The 20,680-nt window shown below is 47.0% G+C and overlaps 1 protein-coding gene across 1 annotated transcript in view; it reads right to left on the bottom strand.

Moving 5' to 3' along the window:
- LOC128875161 (uncharacterized) overlaps positions 1-20,680 on the bottom strand; it is a 216,135-nt gene that overhangs the window by 178,976 nt on the left and 16,479 nt on the right. Inside the window, exon 2 of the mRNA XM_054120535.1 lies at positions 18,509-18,694. Coding sequence (XP_053976510.1) covers positions 18,509-18,694 — 186 coding nt within the window. The remainder of the gene's footprint in view (positions 1-18,508; positions 18,695-20,680) is intronic.

Raw genomic sequence — 20,680 nt, 5'->3', positions numbered from 1 at the left:
TAGTAGACAGGTCTAAAACAAAGAGACCATTTATCCACCGTTATAAGTGACTTTTCAGGGACACCCGCGTCGTTGGAAAATGAGTCACGGGCGGGTATCGCGGATTTCTGATAACGGGGTGTAAAATATCGTGGTTTCCGCTTCCACGGTAAAAGGTAAGTCACGATAGGCCCATTGTTCCCCGTAAATGTGAAAAATGCTAATATATGGCCGGGGTGGTGCAGGTGTGAAGTCGCATATTTAAACATCTTATTATATCCCCGGCGATCGGGTAATGTAAGACCGCATTAATTTCCACCCACGGAGGCAAACAATGACCCGAGGTCGACCGTGGCGGTAGAGTGCTCATTAAAACCCGGGTGGTACCGTTTCTCCGTATGTTACTCGACGATCAGATTGTACTTTCGATCCTTTCTCCTTCGTTCTTTCTCTCGACCCGATCGGGAAATATTTGCCTGCCCGACGCTTATTTCACAAGCCAGCTTATCCCACCGCTAGGAGAAAAACGCTGCGAGCGAGTCCGGACGTTAATGCGAACCGCGGTTTTCCCTCCCGCGATCTCACGATAATTGGTAACAAATGACAACGTTCGATGCGTTGGCTCATCGAGGACTTGGCGCACTGGATACTGGATTTTGGAAAATTGTGCTAGGTGTTGAGGAGAAATGGCGCGAGACAAGGAAAGTCTCGACTCGAGAAGAGTTATCATAGAAAGCTGAGAGACCGAGGACACTTGAAGACATCCTATCGGAAAGTGTCAGTGAAAGTCATTCCCTGTTTGGACGATAGATTAATGAATATTTCCATAATCGAATCTGTCTCGAAGTCTCGCCAGTATTCGTAACGTGCAGAGATTCGTATCTTGATTCGATCGTTCAACTCACGCCATCGACAAACCTGTTTTCACTTCAATGCGCAAACATTCCCTTCGTTACATTTTAATTAATTAAAGTCTGCGTCATGGGTTACTTACAGACAGCCGCGAGAAACGTTGCCCGTAGCTCTGAACTCACCTGCAACAGAAGAAATGGATGTCTTTACAAAATCCTCGCACGATACGGATGATACTCGATTATCCACTTAATTCCCGCGCGATTAATAATTCTTTGGCAATGTTCTAGACAGAGTCCCAATCGGATTGGGAGATGAAATTCCCGTCAGAGCTAGCAGTATAAATTCTAAAATGTTATTCACCGCCCGCTTCCTCCGTCAGGAATTCATCTGGCCCGATCATCGTAGGAAACATTAACTCCAGGCATCAAAATCCCACTGAAAACCGGCCGCGAGTCGAGCCTCGCGACTATTAAACCGTGTTTAAGTTAATGGCTCCGACGAGAGGTGTCAGTCCCTGCTTGATTGATCGATCGAAGGAATAAAACAAAGCAGAGTCGACGCTCTTTTTATCTTTTTCGAATACCGTCGAGCTAGAAAAGCAAATGAACAAAATCGTGGAGCTGCGAATGGAGCATTAAACAGCAAGAAGATACAAATACACAGGTACAGTAGCGTTCAGTTATCGATTACTCAAACTGAAGTTACATCAAGGATATTCAAGCTTCCGAGGACCCTTTACCCATACTCATCCTTTGCAGGATAACTTTAAAATCTTACAGCAGTCCACGTCCATTTCACATTATCTTGTTGTAAAGGAAAATTTCACGATTGAGATTCTCGCTGGTTTACGGCCGTTAAGTCGTACAGCAACAGTGGCAATGTAGCGGCACTCGTAATTGCCGCAGGACAATCACGGTAGCATGAACGCGTGTCACATCGCCTCGCGGTAATACCCCGCCACTGGACGGGCAACGAAACGATTACGCGTCTAGCGTCGTTAACGCACAGTCGTCTGCGTTAATCTTTTCGAAAGGGCCGAACGAGACGGCTAATGTCCAGAGATCTATTAAACCGTCCGTGACCGATGAGCTGGTGTAACGCGCTGGCTCGCTGCGCGATTAAATTAAAGAATTACTGGGAACGAGGACCGATGCTTGTGAAAAATCGAGACCCGTGAGCAGCTGGCGTTGAAGTATGCTCGACCGTGATTGGCCCTCGAAAGATTTTTGAGGCTCTAGGGGCTGCTAGAACTAAAAAATGAGATTTGGTTGGTTCATCTGTTTTTCTCTTTTATATATCGTACTCTTATCGCTCTATTATTTGGCATCTCTGCAATGGTAGATAAGACTCAATGGATCTACAAGGAGCTCGGGTACCTCGGATTCGCCAAACCCGTACCGTAGCTGCGACCAAGAACAGCTACAGCCCCTGAGGGTAAATAAAAGTAAAAGTTTTCAAAGGTCGCTTTTATTGCATTTTATTGTGTTAAGGCAACGTGTCGCATTTCGACTTATTTTGAGCCTGCGGGAAGGGATGTAGCACGTACAACTTTGTAGCAAATCGAAGATCGTTTTTCATGCAAAACACGCGCTAAAGTAGAGTTCTTGCTATCCATCCGGAGAATCTGCTACTTGTACACATCAGTCAACGTGTACTTAGTACGAGGTGCATTAGACACGAGACGTTTATGAGGAGAAAACTCTACTATTTGAAGCAATTTAGCGCTAATGTTAAAGTGGCAGAAATAGGCAAACGTTTGCTATCCTCCTATGATGAATCTGGGAGACGTGCTCTACCAAGGAGGCAGCCGAGTTATCGACTATCCAAAGAGAAGACAGTACCACCGACTCGATACAGTTACTTTCCGCGAGCAAGCAGTTGGGCGACGTTGAACGGCGCTGAAAAAAGTCGCAACAGTATTTACGCGATGCATACGTAACGACGTCATTACCAAGCGAAAGAAAAAAGCCCTAGAGGAGAGGGAACGGGCATTTGTCAGCGGGGCGCGGGGAAAAAATGAGATCAGACTGGTCGGTCTGGGGCCTTGTTGCCGTTTACACAGCGTTCGACAGTCAGGACGATCCCGTGGCTCGACGGACAGGTCGGACCACGTGCAATTTAGCGCGGCGCCATTACTCTTCGCGCGTCCCTCCGTCGAACGGGACAGAGTCTAATTGCGTCGAGCTGTAGAAAAAAAATTTGACGTTGCTCGTTAAGCACCCTGCAGTATCTCTAGCCCGAGGGCTTCGGATCTCCTCCGGTGCTCCGACGCCGAGCGTCTTCCAGGACGAAGATGCATTTCCCACGCGGCATCCTTTGCTCGTTAGATACTTTTTGGATCGGGACAAGCTCCGTAAATGAAATCGTAAGGGATTTTTGTAGGGCACGCGTTGAAGGTATGCAGTGGGTGAAGCGTTGGGTTCGATGGTAACGAAAATAAGAAGTACGATAGTGTTCTTCCAAAAATCATGGGATGCTTCGCCTCTTCTATCTTGTATCATTATTGTTACGTTTCATTATTGGCGATCGCAGGTGTGATTCGCACGAGAAACAACGCGTTGACCGCTAACGAACATTACGGAATCAGGATACGGACGGAAGAAGATGAAAAGCTCAAAGGCTTCCGGCAGTGAAGACAACATTCATTATAACCACGTTTCGCCCCATGGTCGCTAGCGGGCACCGCTCGAGTTTCTATTCATTCTTGGATCTTCCCATCGTCCCACATCGGACTCCCGGGGCAAACGAATCGGATCGCCTCGACTAGGAAATGGTAATATTCTCAGCGAGCGAGTGACGAGGGAACAATGACGGCATTGTGCATGATCGTCTAAGGGCGCAGCCGTGCTCGCGGAAATTAGAAATCTGCGTTACGGTGTTTCTTCCAGTCGGCGAACGAATCGATCCCACGAGTCGATTAACGGCGTATCGCGGAAAAGGTCGTCTTCCGAGCGCGTAGCCTCCTCCGTCGAATCTGTCCGCGTTAACGAATAGAAGAACCACGCCCTGCGCGCCAGGACGGTACACCTGCGCTTTCGTTGCATCCTTCGTTGCACCTCGTTAAAGACAAACGCCGAAGTTTACCTCTAGGCATCGGCTGTCTCCTCTATCTCGCTCTCTCACTCCTTGGATCTCTGCCTCCGCGTAGGCGCTACGCCCACCACGCTATGTGGATTGCCGCGATCCACCCTTGGCCAGTGTTGTTTTTGCAAGACGATACGCTAATTTGCGTATTGTTCGCCGTCGTTTCGATCGGGGACGGGTCGACCGAGACCTGATTGCTTCACCTCGTGCGTCGGGTTCTGATTGAGAGCAGAGGGTGTTGGCTCCTCGAGGAATGGCACACTCGTGATCTTATCGAACGCGTTGCGTCAGTTGTGACTGACAGCCTGCAAGACTAGGATGGGATGGTCTACATTGTTTTGGATCGTTGTAGCGAAAGATGGCAACGGAAGAGCTCGATTCCCTCGATTAGGAAAGGAGGGCGACTTTAGTTCTCGTAGTTTTAGTGCCGTCCTAAAGTAAATCTTTCGATTAAATACAAGGGGAAGCAAAGCCAACTTCTAGATTGGGAATCGTATAAACGTTTCCCTACTCGTGGAACGAGCATTCCGAATCGCCGCGCGAAAACGCGGCGTGGTGCATTTTTCCGATCCCACGAACGGGGGGAAACATCCGAGCCGGGTTAAAAGCCGATTCCAGGATCGGCGCAGCATCCGAACGATAATTGCGAGCGGTCTCGCTATCAAACGAGGAAGTATTCCCCATGAATTTTCCCAGGCGCACGCAGCGTTGCATCGGTTACAATGTAACGACGCCGGCGTCGATTCATTCCGCCGGATGCCAGGGATTCTAACGGCGGTCGGAACAGTGCCCGCGGTTCGCTAAATTCTGTGCTCGTATCGCAGCCACGAATCACTGATGCTTCGTCATGGATTGTCCGTAGTAAACTAGGTTATTCTACTGGCCTCAGAGCTGCCAACGAAAGCTCAACGCGTTTAGTCAAGCATGACGTCACGTAGAACAAGGGAGAAAGCTGTATCGCCGTGAATAGCGAGAGAAGCTGTGCCTTGAACAAATCATGTCAACAATCTCAAAACTGACTCTGCTGGTCACCGTCGAGGTGAAAGTACTAAACAAATTGTCAAGCCTTTTCCTTGAACCATTTTCCAGGCGTTATTTTCCCTGTGCAGCCCTCGGTACCCAGATTCGCGTCTGAGCAGGCGCACTCGCGTCCCGTGGCTGATGGCCGTGCGGATTATCCGTGACTTTTCTTAGATCCAGGTAGAGATACGGGCCGAGTTTCATTAAGAGGTTCGTAGCCAATTAGCTTGGTCGGTTCGGGGCCGAGTGATACCGTGGCGCCGGCGGCCGCTGCCCGGTAGGAAGTCGTGCCGCGCAGCGATGCAGGGGGAAATCCGCGTAATTGATATTTAGGATATTACTCTTAAGAGCCACGGAGACGTGTAATCAGCGGATAACTGTATCCGCCAATGAGCGTAACTTTGAAATTACCACGTGGGATCGTTGCGCGCCGCGCTGTTTCCACAGGCATTAAACAAACGGCCTGTGCTATACTACTCGTGTTCGCGCGGACTAATTTACGTGCCAGCGATGGCGACCAATTTTTAACGATGCAATGGAAACGCCGCGTTTCTCCACGACGTCTCAGTTTTAAACGAGCTAATGTTGGAGAATACGATTTGTTGCGGAACGTCGTAACCTTTGGGATTCTTGGACGGTTGTGTGCACCGAGTTCCAGAGCGATGGAGCACGAGAACCACTGGAAAATAAGCTTGGTTGTAGAGCATCGTAACTTGGGACTCTTCGGTCGTTGCTCAAAGTTTCAGAACCTCGCTAGCTAAGAATAAACTATGATATAAGGAAAATCTGAAGGTATTCAGTCCCCTGCGTACACTACCTCAGGTAACTCTAAACTCTCATCAACTCGTTAGAATGAATACATACAACAATAGTTCAATCAGTGCCCTGTTAATGCAGTCTGGAAATAAACTCGCCCAACCTGAGAAAAAGTCCACGCTTTAAATAACAATAAGGCTATTTTCCAGAGGTCTGAACAATAGAGCAGAACCGACTAATGTCTAGGAAAACTCGAAGAAACGTTTAATTCGCTGGCGAAGGAATTCAGCGACTACGAGTCTTTGTAAACAGCTCGTCTAAGCACGGCGTAGATTGTTCGGGTAATAAAAAGTTAGTTTCCCCGTTGGTCGGGATGTAGCGAGCTTAAAAATAGTAGGGGAGGAAGGTATAGGGAGGAAGAAAGGGTCCCCTGTCGATATCCTCGAGACTTCGAGGTAGTCCTCGAGTTTCCTCGCGACGAACAACGCTCGGGCCTGAGTGTCTTGAAAGCGCAAACGTTTCGATAGCTCGATAAAAGTTTACAAACTCCCGCCTCCGGCTCCTTTGAGTATCATCGATACCCGATGGAAATCCTTTTTAAATTCCTTCGGAGGGAGCGAGGGTGGAGAGCCACGAGTAGCATCGAGGGCCGATCGAGACCCTCTCCAAGGAAAGTACGGCGCACGAGTCGAATACAGACTCGACCTGGCGATTCGAATAAATATCGATATCAATGGCTCGTGTTCGCTTTCCTTTCCAGATTTACTTTCCTCGATCCACGCCGCATAAATTACGATTCGAGCAAATATCTCCCTCCTCGTAATTCAATAATGTACACTATCCCCCAGCCAGTGTCTATTTGCCCTCGAAGAAAACGCTGATCATTTATTTAAATTGCCATCTTTGTTTTGTTTTCTTCGCTGCCGTGTACTGTGAAAAATAAATTTCACACACAATCATTTTTATATACAGTCTACAATTGGTCTCCCCAAGAAGACGATCCTCTTCTAGCGCGCTTAGTGTCTTTAGGCTATTTTGCCATCAGCGGAGCATCGAAGAGGGACTGCTACAAATCTCGCGAAGAACTCGATGACATTTACGAGTAAAGACTGTGATAGAGATATCTCTCTATTTTCTCGGCAAACGGAAAGACGGCCAAAGTTGTATCTCCCATCGATTCACGCACGCACTTTCGCAAAACGGCCAAAAGGAGAGTGGGAAACATGAAGCGGGCCGGCGTTGAGCTTGCTCGTGCTCGTCCCGAGGGCCAACACGAAACAATGAACTCTGTAATTTTCTCGAGCAACGATGTTCCCCGGGAACCCTTTTCACGCGCCACCATAGCCCTGGGGCTCTCAGGGTTTTTTTTCTGCCAGACACAAAGGCGTCCAAGTCGATCGCCGCGGAATTGAGCGATCAGGGATCTATCCGACGCTCGATCGCCGCCGTGATCCGCCGCAGCTTTGCTCCCGAGGAGCCGAAAAAGACGAGAGACTGATAAAGGAACGGTTCCTGCACTTTTAAGGGAGCTAAGCGACCAAGAAGACCATTAGGACATTATTAAGATGAGGAACGATCCGAAAGTAATTTGATGATTAATGTTAAGACACTGAAATGACAACGTATTTTGAAAGAATTATTACACAACACGAGCCATCGCAAGTTATTGCGAGAAACTAATTACTCCACGCTTTGCTTAACGTGTGTTATGCAAATATACAGTGCCCAATTCTAGCCTGGAGTCAAGTGAACGTTACAAAAACATTTTCCATTCCGGACGCAGTGTTCACGTTTTTTTCTGTACGTTACAAATCGTCGTTTCCCATGTTCCAAACATGTTCCAAACATGTTCCAAACAAATCAATCGCGCTCGAGTTCCGTTCTCCGCGGAATGGAGCATGGCCGCTCTCGATACGTATTAAAACCATTACCGGTCTGGATCTATATCTATAAAGTACGGAAAACATTTTATTCGCCGTCGAAAATTCCGGAAAGAATTTCGAGTAAATAAATCAAGGGGCCGAGAACCGCCGCGCTCGCTAAAAATTACTGGACGCGCGAACCTCGAATTCTGCGCGCTTCAAATTGTGAACGCGGCTACACGATTAAGGCCTCGATGAAAAATCTATCCGAAAAATTGCTCGACAATCCTGCGTAACGTGTTTTTATCCCGTGGACGACGAATCGTAGCTTGGAACAACGCTCGAAAATTTCAAAATTCCGTCCAATCTAAACGTTAGCTGCGAATCTGTAACTATTGCAACTCACTGCATCAAAATGCACGAACAAATGAGTATCGACTCGTTCTTCGATTAAATAATTGCCTTTAAATCTGACAAACGACTAGGAAAAAAAAAACATGTTTTCCGTTTTATGGATCACCGTTTCAGTAATCCAAACGAGTCTCGGGAGCTAAGCTGAAATTAACCACCATAAAATTAACCGATCGCGGCACACGATTACCGTCTACAGTCAAATCGGCAAATAAAGCGTTAAAAGTGATCTCTGACGATCGTTATCGTTTCTCTTTTTTTCAAATACATTCTCCACTTCCGCCAACTGTGCACCTGGTTGGTTCTAGGCAGAGATGAACTACATTCTCGTCCAGTTCACAAAGGGACCTCTTCTTGTTTATGGAAATTATTAACGACTTCCAGTTTTATAAAATCTAGAGGTACTGCAAATTCAATTATCGTATACAACGCGAAGGTTATTGCAGGGATGCCTATATTGATGGGTAAACTAATCTAATTATTAATAACGTGGAAATCGAAGGAACTTTGATTCCTTCGATCTCCCTTCGGGTCTCTACTCGTAGTTAATCTCCGTTTAACGACGTCGCGTTTAAGTGCATGCTCGTCGCGCGATGATTTATACAGATGAGGCGCGATTCGGGACACGGATCAGCGATAATTTCATTACGGTCCTGGCTAATTATGGGAAATTAACGCGACTAATTGCACCGCCCCTCCATCGATCGAGATTAAATCGATAAACGGGGGCCCTCTCGATGCGGTCGATGATGCTGGCGCCTGTTTCATAAACATTAGGGTCTTCGCGAACGTGTGCTGGGTCCAAAGCTTCGAATAGTATTTCTCATATCTAAAGTGGTCAATTCTGAGAATGATCTAAGTCACTTGACGTAGGAAAAAACATTGGAAAATACACGTCTACACCAAATTTTCGTAAAATTTTACAACTACGAATGTTACTTCCTTTACGATATAATGGTAAGTTTATCGTAGAAAGGAATAGAATTCATTTCTGTACCTAATAGTATCTTTAAACGAAGAAAACGTAAATCGACCCGCTTTCATAATGACCGCTACAATTGCAAAGCTACGATTTTCTTTAGAACCATTAATTTCTCGAAAGAGATTAAACCGAATGGAACGCGTGCTCGAGGAGGCAAGACGAAGGAGAGAGAAATCAGAAACGATAGAGTCTCGGTTGCATCGGCCTTCCGCGGGTCGAGGAAGCCTCGGGTAATGCCTAGCCGCGTGTATCGAACTCTCGTCCACGCGGACGCGAAGTCACGACCTACTAATGAACGATTATGCTACAATTTGCCCCGGGACGGCAGCTCTCGTAATTTATTAAATTACAGTGATCCGTGTCCCGGCTCCGGGCATCCGGTAGTCGCGCATCCCCGTTCCGCGGCGATCCCTTCCCGCTCGTCGCTTTTCGATTTCGATTACGAGATCTCGCGGCCGATTACCAGCGCGTCCGCGCGACGATTAAACGAATCCCATCGACGCTCCAGGGAAAATGGGTCGCTGCTCTGATCCGGGACGATTACCAGTCGTGAATTTTAATCGATACCCACGGAATTCAACGCGGTCCGTTGCGATTTGATTCCTGCATCGAAATTAACTCCAAACGAGAACTTAATACAAGTACAGTTTGTTTGAATTTCTTCGAATTTCAACATTTCACGGAGCTCGACACTTTAAGAGGATTTCAATTCTTGTCATTTCGAGGAACGATCCACGAAAAGAGTGTCGATGGAGAGTGGAGGCTAAGAAAAAAAGAAGCGGAGGGTCCGATGGTGCCCAGCGCAGGGGCGAGCGTTCGCCAGGGTATGGTAGAAACGAGGAGGAAGGAGCAAACCAAGAAGCGAAGCAAGAGAAAAGGATGGAAGAAGATGGAGGATTGCATTATTATCGGGGGTATTTACGGGAATTCGCGACGGAATCGTTGCGTGTCCGCTGCCGATGCAGTCATAAACAAAGGGCCATTAATTTAGCCACGAGGAATGCCCAATATCCTTCGAATGCTTTTGCGGCGATCCACCGATAGGCAGCTAACGCGCGGATAAAATAAGTTTAGGGGCGTGAAATTGGCAGTAATTTTACAAGCCATAACGATCTACTAAATCTGTAAAATAATTAAGGGCGCAGATGTTCCCGCCCGAGCACCAGACTCCTACGGCGTCCGCCTCCCCCGCGCATCGCTACTGCAAAGACGCCCTTTCCGTTCCCCTTTCGTCTTTCGTCCATAGTTCTTTTGGTTGATTTTTTTTTTTTTCAACAAAAGGACCACTGTTCCCTCGCTCTGGAGCTGCTTCGTCGATGGTCCACGGTCTGGTGTGTGATGAGATGCCTTGTCCATGGTGTACAGCGGTGTTCAAATGCATTAACACGCACAGAATTTCTGTTACCGATTTAACGAGTAAAATAGTGGCTCCATGCATAACTGAGCAACAAATTTAGTAAACGTATAGCCTAATGTATCCACTCTCAGGTACTCTATAAGCATCCCCGTAAAGTCTCACAACTATCCGTGAAAAAATGTTCAATTCCTCCTTCACTTTCAATCTATCGTTCTATCTTAACCTCTCAATCATTTTGGGTGCCAAGATTCGAATACACATAGGCGCCTGCAGGCGGTCCAACGATCTATACGCGTACAAGCGTGATCACCACTCGAAGGTTTATGGTTCCATTTCATGCGTTCAAATATACATTATAAGTTAATGTATGAGAGATAGCTTTAGCGGCTTGAGGTTGTCCGTTTAGTATACCGGTTTCAGACGCTGTCCCTTGGCACGGTGATTCCGAACACCAATTTGCAACTATGTATCCAGTTTTGCTCGAAGAATATAGTTTCAGATGGAAAAGAAACATCGCGACGACGATTCGCCTTCCGCGTTCCTGGCGATCATAAACGCGTAATCGTACGCTCGACTGTGCGACAACCTGACATTGGTCTGGATTCCCGAGTGTCAGCCCCGATCGATGACAGGATTTACAGGATTTTAGTTCAGAACCAGTATTGCGTTTAAAAAAAACCAAAAGGGGAAAACTAGAAGCCGTTGAATTTAAAATGAACGGATTTACGTCGTTCTCCAGGCATCGACACTTGAAGAATTGAGATCCCAGGGACGCGGACTCTCGATTGCTTTCCACCCAAAAATGTGTTTTATCAGGGGTAATAGCCTAAACCTTCAATTCAACGATACATCGGAACAGAGGACATGGCTGATCTCCGATCGCTTAATTTTCCGAGTGGTTTGGCCAAGGCTGAAGACGATGATCATCGTGCGACTACCCGACCTAGGCAACCAGCTGAAACTGTCGCCGTTTCCCAAGGTCCGCACGCAGCGAAAACCGGTCACGGTTTCCGGCGCGGCATTTTAATGCGCGCGGCACCAGCCTCTCTATCGCTTACGTATCGGTGCTTACCGATCTTTTCCACGTTGCAGAGAGAGGAGGAGGCGGTGGTGGCGGTGGCCGGCGGTTCTCGCTCGGTTTTTTCGCAACACGCGCCGTATTATTAATGGTGTCACGTATATGCCGGCGCGTACACACCGTCTCATCATGGACAGTAACCCAAGGCACAGGTAGATGCCAAGATTCCGCGGGAGTAGCATTCTTTCCGCTGATAAGAAACGAGGATACGAAATTACGGTGGTCGCGGCAAATTTAATAAAGCCCGAATTAATGTACCGCTGTTAGCCGAGAAGGTTGTTTTCCCCAGTGATGATGCCCAGGCATCCGATCCGCTTTCTCTACCCAAAACTCCGGGGGACGCTGCACGGGGCTCCGTTAAATTACGCAATACCCCGTATTATTATGCATTTATTTCGTATATATGCACGCGCACGACCCCGACACACGCGAAGAAAAGGTTATTAGCTAAAAGCTGTGTATTAATTCGAACCTTATCGGTGCATGAACACGGCGCGTGACCGCCATGCAAACGCGTCGGCGTTGTCACGCGATCTCGACCAATTTATTTGACCTTTGCGCGATCATAACTCGCGTACCCCCCTCTTTGCTCTCTTTTCTGGGAAATTGGGTCTCCACGCCTGTTGAATGAACATGAAATTGCAATTTCGCTCGTTTAACTTTGGCTCGTCTGTCCTACCGATCTGGCGACTGGACCACGCGACGCGGACGTTTTTCTTCTCTGCGTCAAAGACTTCAAGAAAACAGGTTCCTAGTTTTAAATGCAACTGAATCTAAAGCCAACGAGATTCCTGAGTGATCTGGACGGAACCTTCCAGCGAGTCTAAACCATTTGCATCTAAACCATTAATTCCAATACGCGGAATGACTATGATACACAAAAATTGGCAAGCAATATTCCACACCTCGGTCTTAAGAGGAAAGTGCTAATAGCCACGTTACCACAAACCTTTCGTTTCCGAGAACCAGTCGCTCGACGAGTTTCATAGAAGAGTCTGCGTCAAGTGTGTCCCCGCGATGATGTTCCCTCGGTCTCTTCCATCGCGGTCGGTTCGGGGCGGTCGGGAATCCTCATTTTTCCAACTTGGTCCCGCGAAAGCGTACAATTAGCCAGAAGGACGACCACACGCGAGCCTCGTAAAAGCAGCGTCGGTCCTCGTCACGTTCCCGTGGCAATCAGCGCGTTTCTTCGCACAGCAGCGCGACGATTAAGCGCGGAAGGACCAGCGAGTGGACAAAGACGACCACGGGAGGACGAGGACGAGTAAAAACTTAATGGTTAACGATTCGCGGCTACCACACCTTAATGTCAGCGCTCGTAAATTCGGTCTGTTCTATTTCGGTCTGACTTTCAGTTGCTTGGTGCGTAATAACTTGCAATCATCGATGTCAATAATTGAATACATCGGTTTCCAACGATAGTTTTTGACGATAGAAGGGAGGAATATTCCGTGATCGAAGTCAGGGATTTTCATGAAATTGATGTATGTCGTAAACTACCTAAAATTAGAGAGGGTTTAAGTCATCGTTTCAAGGCTTGGAGCCACGAAGCCTTGCAACAACAAACGCGAGGTAACAATGATCTATCTCTGTTATCTGGTAGAATATAATTCTACGCCAAAGTTCAAAATAAAAGATGATCTATGGTAGCACACATCTTTAACCAATGTTCCTTTGAATCACTTCCACGCTCCAAATTCTCTGAGGGATCAGGTTGAGAAGATAATTCATTGGGTGGATTCCGATCCTTTGATTGGATTAGGCTCGCAACCGTTCCACGAGCTATCGCGCGAAACGCAACGCTGCTATCGTTTTCTCGGAAATAATTAACGAACCGCGATAAAGTGTCTTCAGCCGATGAAACGTTGTTCTGTGGGGTCCATGAAGGGACGTCGTTCATGAGCAGGCGGCGACATCCAACGCTCGGCTAAGCGACTTATTAGCGTGGTCGGTTTTCAGGCTTGGCGAGAAAGAGGACAACAAGATCGAGAGGTTATTAGTCGGCAGTTGTTCGTTTTCCAACGATGACGACGCTGATCGGCGACTCCTAGCCTGATTGTGCATCTGGCGGCTGATGAACGTTCGAGACGGACGTTGAACCGTTCGACCATTCCATTGACTGATGCGTGCACTCCGCTATGGTGATTCGAACTTCCAGAAACTATGCGAATAAAACGAACGAGAATAAACGACTAGACGCTAGAACGGCCTAGACGCGAGACTGATGGCATCGTCCTGGACATCCTCGAGAGCTTTCACGAGCTCCGAATGAAAAATGTCTCGTTATCCCGAACAATGAACAATCAGGGTCGAACCATCAGTTTCGGAGATTTAATTTTTAATCCATTCGTTGTACGATATCTTTGACTAACCGTGACGTCGTTCGCGAAGATATAATTTTCGTCGATGACATTAGGTTCAACGATCCAAGTCGGCAAAGAGGGTACCGGTTAAAACCCGTTCACTCGATGACTACCGATTTACGGTACTGAACCGAAGATTGCTTATTAGAGAGTCAGACGAAGCTATGAAATAGAAAGACCAGTGACAATTTGATAGATTGAGCTTTTTGTCGAGCGACTCGTCGTTAGGACTGGCACCAGTGAAATTATTGGGTTTTTTGTTCGGCGACCGGTCGAATAACTAATAACGAGGCGCATGCCTTCTTGCTCGGTGATAGACGCTGTCGTTGGTCAGGGACGCTCCATGGAAACTCCTCGACCAACCGGAGCCTGAGAATTAGCGAATTGTGTAAGAGTAGAACAGATTTTGTCGCTCCTTGAAGCGTCTAGATTCGAAATGATATTAATCGATGGTTTTGCTACGCGATTCTTGAGTACAGTACTACCCATAACATTGTTTAATCGAAAAACTCTAAATAGACCTCGTAAAGAACTTGTAGATTAATTGTCTCTCGACGAACCGTGCTTGTAATCGAAAGTCAAAAGGGACCCCCGTTTAACAGTGGCCACGGCAAATATTGAGGCTTAGAATCGCGTGCACGAGTAATCGATAACGCGGGTAATTAATTTCGTGAAAAAGCTGGCTCGATTGCGTACACGTTTCGTGCAATCGATCTTAACCTTTCGGCCCAAGTATGCGTCTAATAGCCACGCATGATCTTTCACTCGGTTACCCGTGTACCCGCATGGCCGCCTTTAATCGACGCGTTGCGTTTCTCCTTCGAGTCTAATTTGCCATTGATTTACGATCGATTGCTTCTTATCCTGCGTGGTATCGTTTTAAACTGTTACAATTCCGACGGAACCGATGTCTTTGATTCGCTTCCATGAGCTACATACTTCAGCCACCATTGTTCGCGTATTTTTACGATACGAAGTCATTTTATTTTTTCTTTGCTCTGCGAGTATTTTGCTCTAGCATTGTTATCCGTAATTAATTACGATACTGTGATTTATGACGTCCGAAATATGACACGGTCAACCGCTACATGGATTCGAAAATGAATCTGCTGTATCCAAAATGAAGTAGAGTTGATGTAGTAAACATGTAATTCTATCAAAGGTTTCTCTGGTATGGAAAGATCGTTGCGTAAACGGCGCAACGGAGGTCGCGCAACGAGTCATAGGATGCATTTATCTCGATTTTTTGCTTCTATTATACTTCATTTTCTCGCATTCGTGCGTTCGCGATCGAACCGCCACGGGTACGCTTACGGTCACCGATTTTTATTTTTCACAATAATCCATTTACTCGCATCTTTGCGTACGGTGTTTATCCGCGCTGCAGTCGTTTATTAGAGTCGCGTCGAAGCGCGTTCGCGAAGCAATTCGATTTCGTTCGCGTGAAACGCGTACATTAACGGGTTTACGAACAAATCGCTCGTTCCTCGAAACCCTCCCGTAACTCGTTTTCATTTTACTCGTCTTCAATTTGCCCCCTGTACTTGCACACCCTTAAATTTTATCCGCGAACTCGCAGCTGCGCCTTTTTCCTCGGGTTCTCGACTTTGCGCGCGGAATACTTTTATTTCTCCTTGTTCCAGTGTTCCGAATTCGAACGATTCGTCGCACCCTATCTTTTATTTCAATTGAAGAATTATATGGTTCGGTCCCTGTTTTCGCGATTACCTTATTTTAAATTTCAATCACGAATAATTAACACAAAAGCCTACTTATCAAAAAAAGTTTCCGATTAATTCACAAAATTTTCTATTTAAGTAACGAGGATAAATAAAATTCCTTTTCGTTGAATATGTATCGAAGAATGTCAACTCTGGAAGTCCACGTACTCGATACCGCGACTTTGGATTCGCGTCGCTTAATTGCCGCTTAAATTCACGTTACACGATGTCAATTACGATTTCACAGGGAACGATTCACGGACAGTGGCATGCACCGAAAGGAATCCCGCTACCGGTCGCGGCCGTGGAAGTCGGCTAATAAAAGAGAAAAAATCATTAACTAATCATTAACTGTAACCATTTACCGGGCGTACGGGAGAGATTCAAAGAGGGGCCGACGCGGTGACGAGGCAGCGACGACCGGTGACCAACGGCTAATGACGATGACTTTTTGTCGAGGAGCATATTTTTTTGTCGGCCAAAGCCACTTCTCACTGCACGCCTCGACCGAGGGAGCGCCTCTGTCCCCGACGCAATCTCTAATTACGGTTATTACGAAAATATTTCTCTGCTCGATCGGTACTTCCGTATTTTTTACATCTCTGATTACGAGCGTCGCCTAAGTCGTGCTACGTCGCGGTTTATAAGTGCTCGTGCCTTCTTTTTTATTAGCGGAAGAATTGAATCGAGGCGAGGAATGATCCTCTTCGATTGAAAGATACTTTGTGCAAGCGGTTATTGTTCCAGTCTAACCATTTCTTGAAGTTGTGAGGGGGAACCATCCAGGAAGAGGACAAAATACGTTATAGTTTTTTTTCTACAATTCATCTCCACTTTTCTTAATATTTTAATCGCCCTTTGTTACTATAATTAATCCCCCGCTGAAAATTCTCATCTGTCCCGTTATCCTGGATCACTCCACGCGTCGAAGAGGAAAGTTTGGTTCGATTACACCCCGACAACCACGGGTGAAACCGCTCGTATGCTCGGAAACCCTTCAGGATTCCGTGCACTGCGGCAAGTCGTACGCGGATCAACGTTGAAATCTCGCCGATGCTAGGGGACTGCAGTTTAAAAGGGGGATTCTTTCGCTCGGCTCGAAAAACGAGTAAAAGTAGAAACGAAGTAATTAGCGTTTCGAAAGTTTCAGCTCGGAACTGTCGTATCGCGCCGCGAAGTAGAACGTCCGCCGGGCGGAATCTAATTGCGCCGACGTTTAATTAGATCGTTCGCGCTCGCTCTCGCGGGTCCCGTGCTGCCCTTCGTATCAAACTTGGCCTGTCCTTAACGATACGGATCAGCCTTAATTCACCGCCCTCGTCTGGGCGGCATTAATCTCGCTTCTGCGGCCGCCACGCCGCGGAACGATGCTAAAATTAGCGCGGCCCGTTAATTTAGCGCACCGACTCCACGCACGCGCTCCTATATGCGTATATATAGAAGCATTGATTGTTTCGCGCGCCCACGATTGTGTTTCCTTTCGCGAGTATGCTCGAGGTATGCGAGACAGCGCCGCCAAGTCTTTCCAAAGATCGCGGCACCCGATCAGCCCTTTGCCCTCCATTCGCTTCGCTACCGCGACACCTGTGCTTCGCGTACGGATAATTAGCAATCTCAGTTCTCGATCGTGCTAGATGCTACCATATCTGGGTTAAAATAACAACCTACGTTTTTGTTTACACTTGGAGATACAGATAAAAATATTTCGCGAAACGAGCAAATATACTACCAATTATTGTATATTTATTTCAATCCGTCACCTCGTAAAGGGTGGAAACAGAAGTAGGCTAGTAGAAAGTAGGCTAGTTTACTGCGTAACCGGTGTTTCTTTGTAGGTACATATTTGGGATTTGTAGCGGGTCGTAAAACCAACTTGCTGCTCGCATTTCAGAAATTAGAATGTTTACTCGCGGCGCTGTGCCACGAAGGAGCTTCGTTGGACTCGTTGTTCTTGCGTAAAGTATACGTATTATCTCTAGAAATAAAGTGCACGATGCTTTTACTTAAAGCATCGATGACTGGGTTAATGTCGAAATTGGGTGAACCCTGCTATTGGTGGGTTGCGATAGCGAGCTCATTCGATCTCGATCGCCGTGTTCCCCGAGTTTTTGTTCCTGACGTGGGTAGCAGGACATAAATTATTCTTCGGCTTGCCAGAGCTGGGCATTTAATTGTGACAACGAGATTGATCGCTGCCGCGACTGCTCGGCCCGTGCGCCCCATTAATATCGCGGGACACGATTTACGCGGCGGGATAATGCATAATCGAGAAACAAAAGTCGGCGCATTGAATACACCCGGGACGCACGGCGTTATTAAGTATTATATTTAAATCATTTGTTGGCGGCCGCATCGGTGCTAACGAGGGGGCCGCGACAGAGGCTTAACGAGACGCGCGCGCGCGCGCGCCCACGCTATTATATCGTTTCAGGGTTAGCATCGTTTCGATCATGACGAATGATTCCTCCTCTCTATAGGCTCCACAGAACTTAAAATTTAAATCTAAAAAAATGTATACCAAGTTCCATCGAAATCCGGTCATTTTCAGATTTGGAATCAGCGCCCCCAAAAACACCTGTATACCGATCATTGTTAGATACCCTTAAACAATTGTTCTTTTTTATCTAAATTGAACTACTTCGATATCTTTTTAAGTCGAACCTTACTTTTGTGTCTCCAACCCTTTCTGACGCAGCTTGTCTTCCACGAATGGCAGTGCCATTGTCACAAAACTGTAAATTGAATATCGATCGACTGCAGGTTTCTGTGTCATGTCGTCGCCCATTAAACACCCCCTAGCTCTGTTTCCGCAGCTCGAAAATGAGTTCCGTGGGCGAAGGGATTCTCATCGCCGATCGAACGGCGTCGATCGACCTCCGATGGTTTTCGTGGAACTATTCGTGTCACGCTTCGGTATATTTTAGTGACACGATATTTTCTGTCCTCTTGCTCGATATTCGATGGTAGAATCGAAAGTTTCGTGAAACACCGAGGGATATTCTAGCCTAAATCTAAGATATAGTAGTTTACGCGGTCTTACCGTGCATATCGTCGGAGTTTGCCCATGGATCTTGCTGGTGTCGAAGAAGTCCGGAGCTTTAGGCATCTCGGAGTGTGTCCTGGACGACAGGGGTGACGACGTGGGAATGCTACTTGCATTGGACGCGTGAGTTGTAGGCAGTGGCGTGCCGAGTGGAAGGTCCGGTCGAAAGAAGCACATTGGCCACTGTAACAATAACACGATCGAATCATATTAAACAAAATTCAAAACGTTTCCGTTGGATGAAGTAATTTATGCATTTGCAAATTGTACATTGTAGATTCTGATAGGCCAAGGATTTCTTAAAAAGATAAGAAGCAGGAACGTCGATAACGCGCGAAGAAACACCGACACGACCTACAGAAATAGAGTCTTGATTTTCGACAAGCAATCCCTCATGCACATAAAAAGACTTGTTGAAAAGGGCTGTAATTCAAACGACCATCCTCGACATTTTATCGCCAAGATAAGGAAGAAACCAAGGAAGAACGAAAGGAAGAGTCATCGTTATCCGAACACTTTCCGACAATCGAGAGGACTTTTCCACGATGCTGGACCGTTTGCCTGTCATCGACAGCATTTTTTCCCCGCTGAAAAGGGATCGCCGTCTCTGGGCACTTCCAGCATGCAGATAAAAACCACTACGGGAGGGAGACTCGAGCATTAGTGTCGCCGAGTGAATATGAACCTCTCTAAGATAGATGACACAAGCCCGTGACCCTGTAAGAAGCGCAATCGTCTTCGAGGTCACCGTGCGTGTGGTCCATTGTAAGTGTTCTTATGGAGGAGCCCAGGGGAGAGGATGAAAAGAAGCCACGGCGTGTTCCGTTCACCGTGGTACGTAAAGACCTTTTGATCGTCTTGCTGGACCAGACGACACGAATTCCGTTGATACGTCCTGACAAAACGCCTGCATTCGGTGCTCGATGCGATCGCCTCGCGATACAACAGGGGGGTGCGTTAACCCCTCACAGCCTGGCGTGTCGTACATTGCTCATACCGCTTCCTCTTATTTTATCTTTCAACCTTCATCGTTCGGAAGATTTAATATCGTTAAATGGGACGTAACAAATGCGTTGGATCCGCAGGAATTGACGAGTCCTGTAATAGTTAACAATAAAAGTTTACGTAAACTGTACACGTGGTGAACCAGATTGAATACACAACAAATTAAGGCAAGTATAGACGCTACCTTAGTTACCCTAAACGGCGGTGCATCGAGCCCATCGCTGAAGGATAGTACGAATCCGTCCAAGCCATGAGAATCTTACGTCACAGAGTGCCGTAATATCGCGTGTTTCGGTTATTTTCGAGCACGGGGATGGAGGGGGGCCGATTGGTCACGACACGACTGAAAGTTAGCACCCGGAGCGCGAGGGGGTACACGGTTTCGGGGTGGTCTGGCGAATGTCTCTTGTCGTTGACTCGCGGGAGTTAACGCCAAAACCGAAATAACAAACTCCTAAACTGCGTGAGTTAACGCCACCGCGTCGGGGTTTCGACGGTCTGTTATTTTCTGTTTATCGCCGCCATTCTGTACACCGGCGAACGGTTTACCGTAGACTGCACCGTGTAACGGAAATCGTTTCGTCTGACCTTGGTAAAAATGTATCAACGGAGAACGTGCCCAACCGTTTCCGATGCGACCTGTGCTCCAGTTTCGCAGCACTTTCCTCCTGTAGTGGTTACTTCATCGCGCGCGTGCCCCAGACGTCCTTAAAATTAAACGTCTGCGACAGTGAAGGTACGATAAAATGGTTTTCTTGGTTTTCGAATTAGTTTTGCTAAAGTTGTTTAATGACAGTCGTAGTCTCGATAGTCTTCAAGATTTCTAGGAAATGTTCAAATTTAGTACTAATCGGTCCCAGCAAGTATAGTTGCGTCGCCACGTGTAATATCGGCGGACTATTTTTGTACCAGTTAGGGGAAACGTGGCGCGGGATTTTTCAAATACCATGCTCGCGAGTCATCGAATAGTCAGCTGTAACCAAAGTAGAAGCTTCGCGTGGATCTTATCGGGGCCGAAGGAAAATATTTGCGTTGTAATTAATCACTGGCCCCTCAGGGACGATCCTACGACAGGGCCCATTGCCGCAATCATAATCGTGATGTACGAAGGGTGGGTGACTTTTTTAACGCTACCATCCGCGATCCGAAAATAGCAAACGACGA

This window comes from Hylaeus volcanicus, chromosome 4 (assembly GCF_026283585.1).
Source record: "Hylaeus volcanicus isolate JK05 chromosome 4, UHH_iyHylVolc1.0_haploid, whole genome shotgun sequence".
NCBI classification, from domain to species: domain Eukaryota; kingdom Metazoa; phylum Arthropoda; class Insecta; order Hymenoptera; family Colletidae; genus Hylaeus; species Hylaeus volcanicus.
This window is presented reverse-complemented; position numbering and strand designations above follow the sequence as displayed.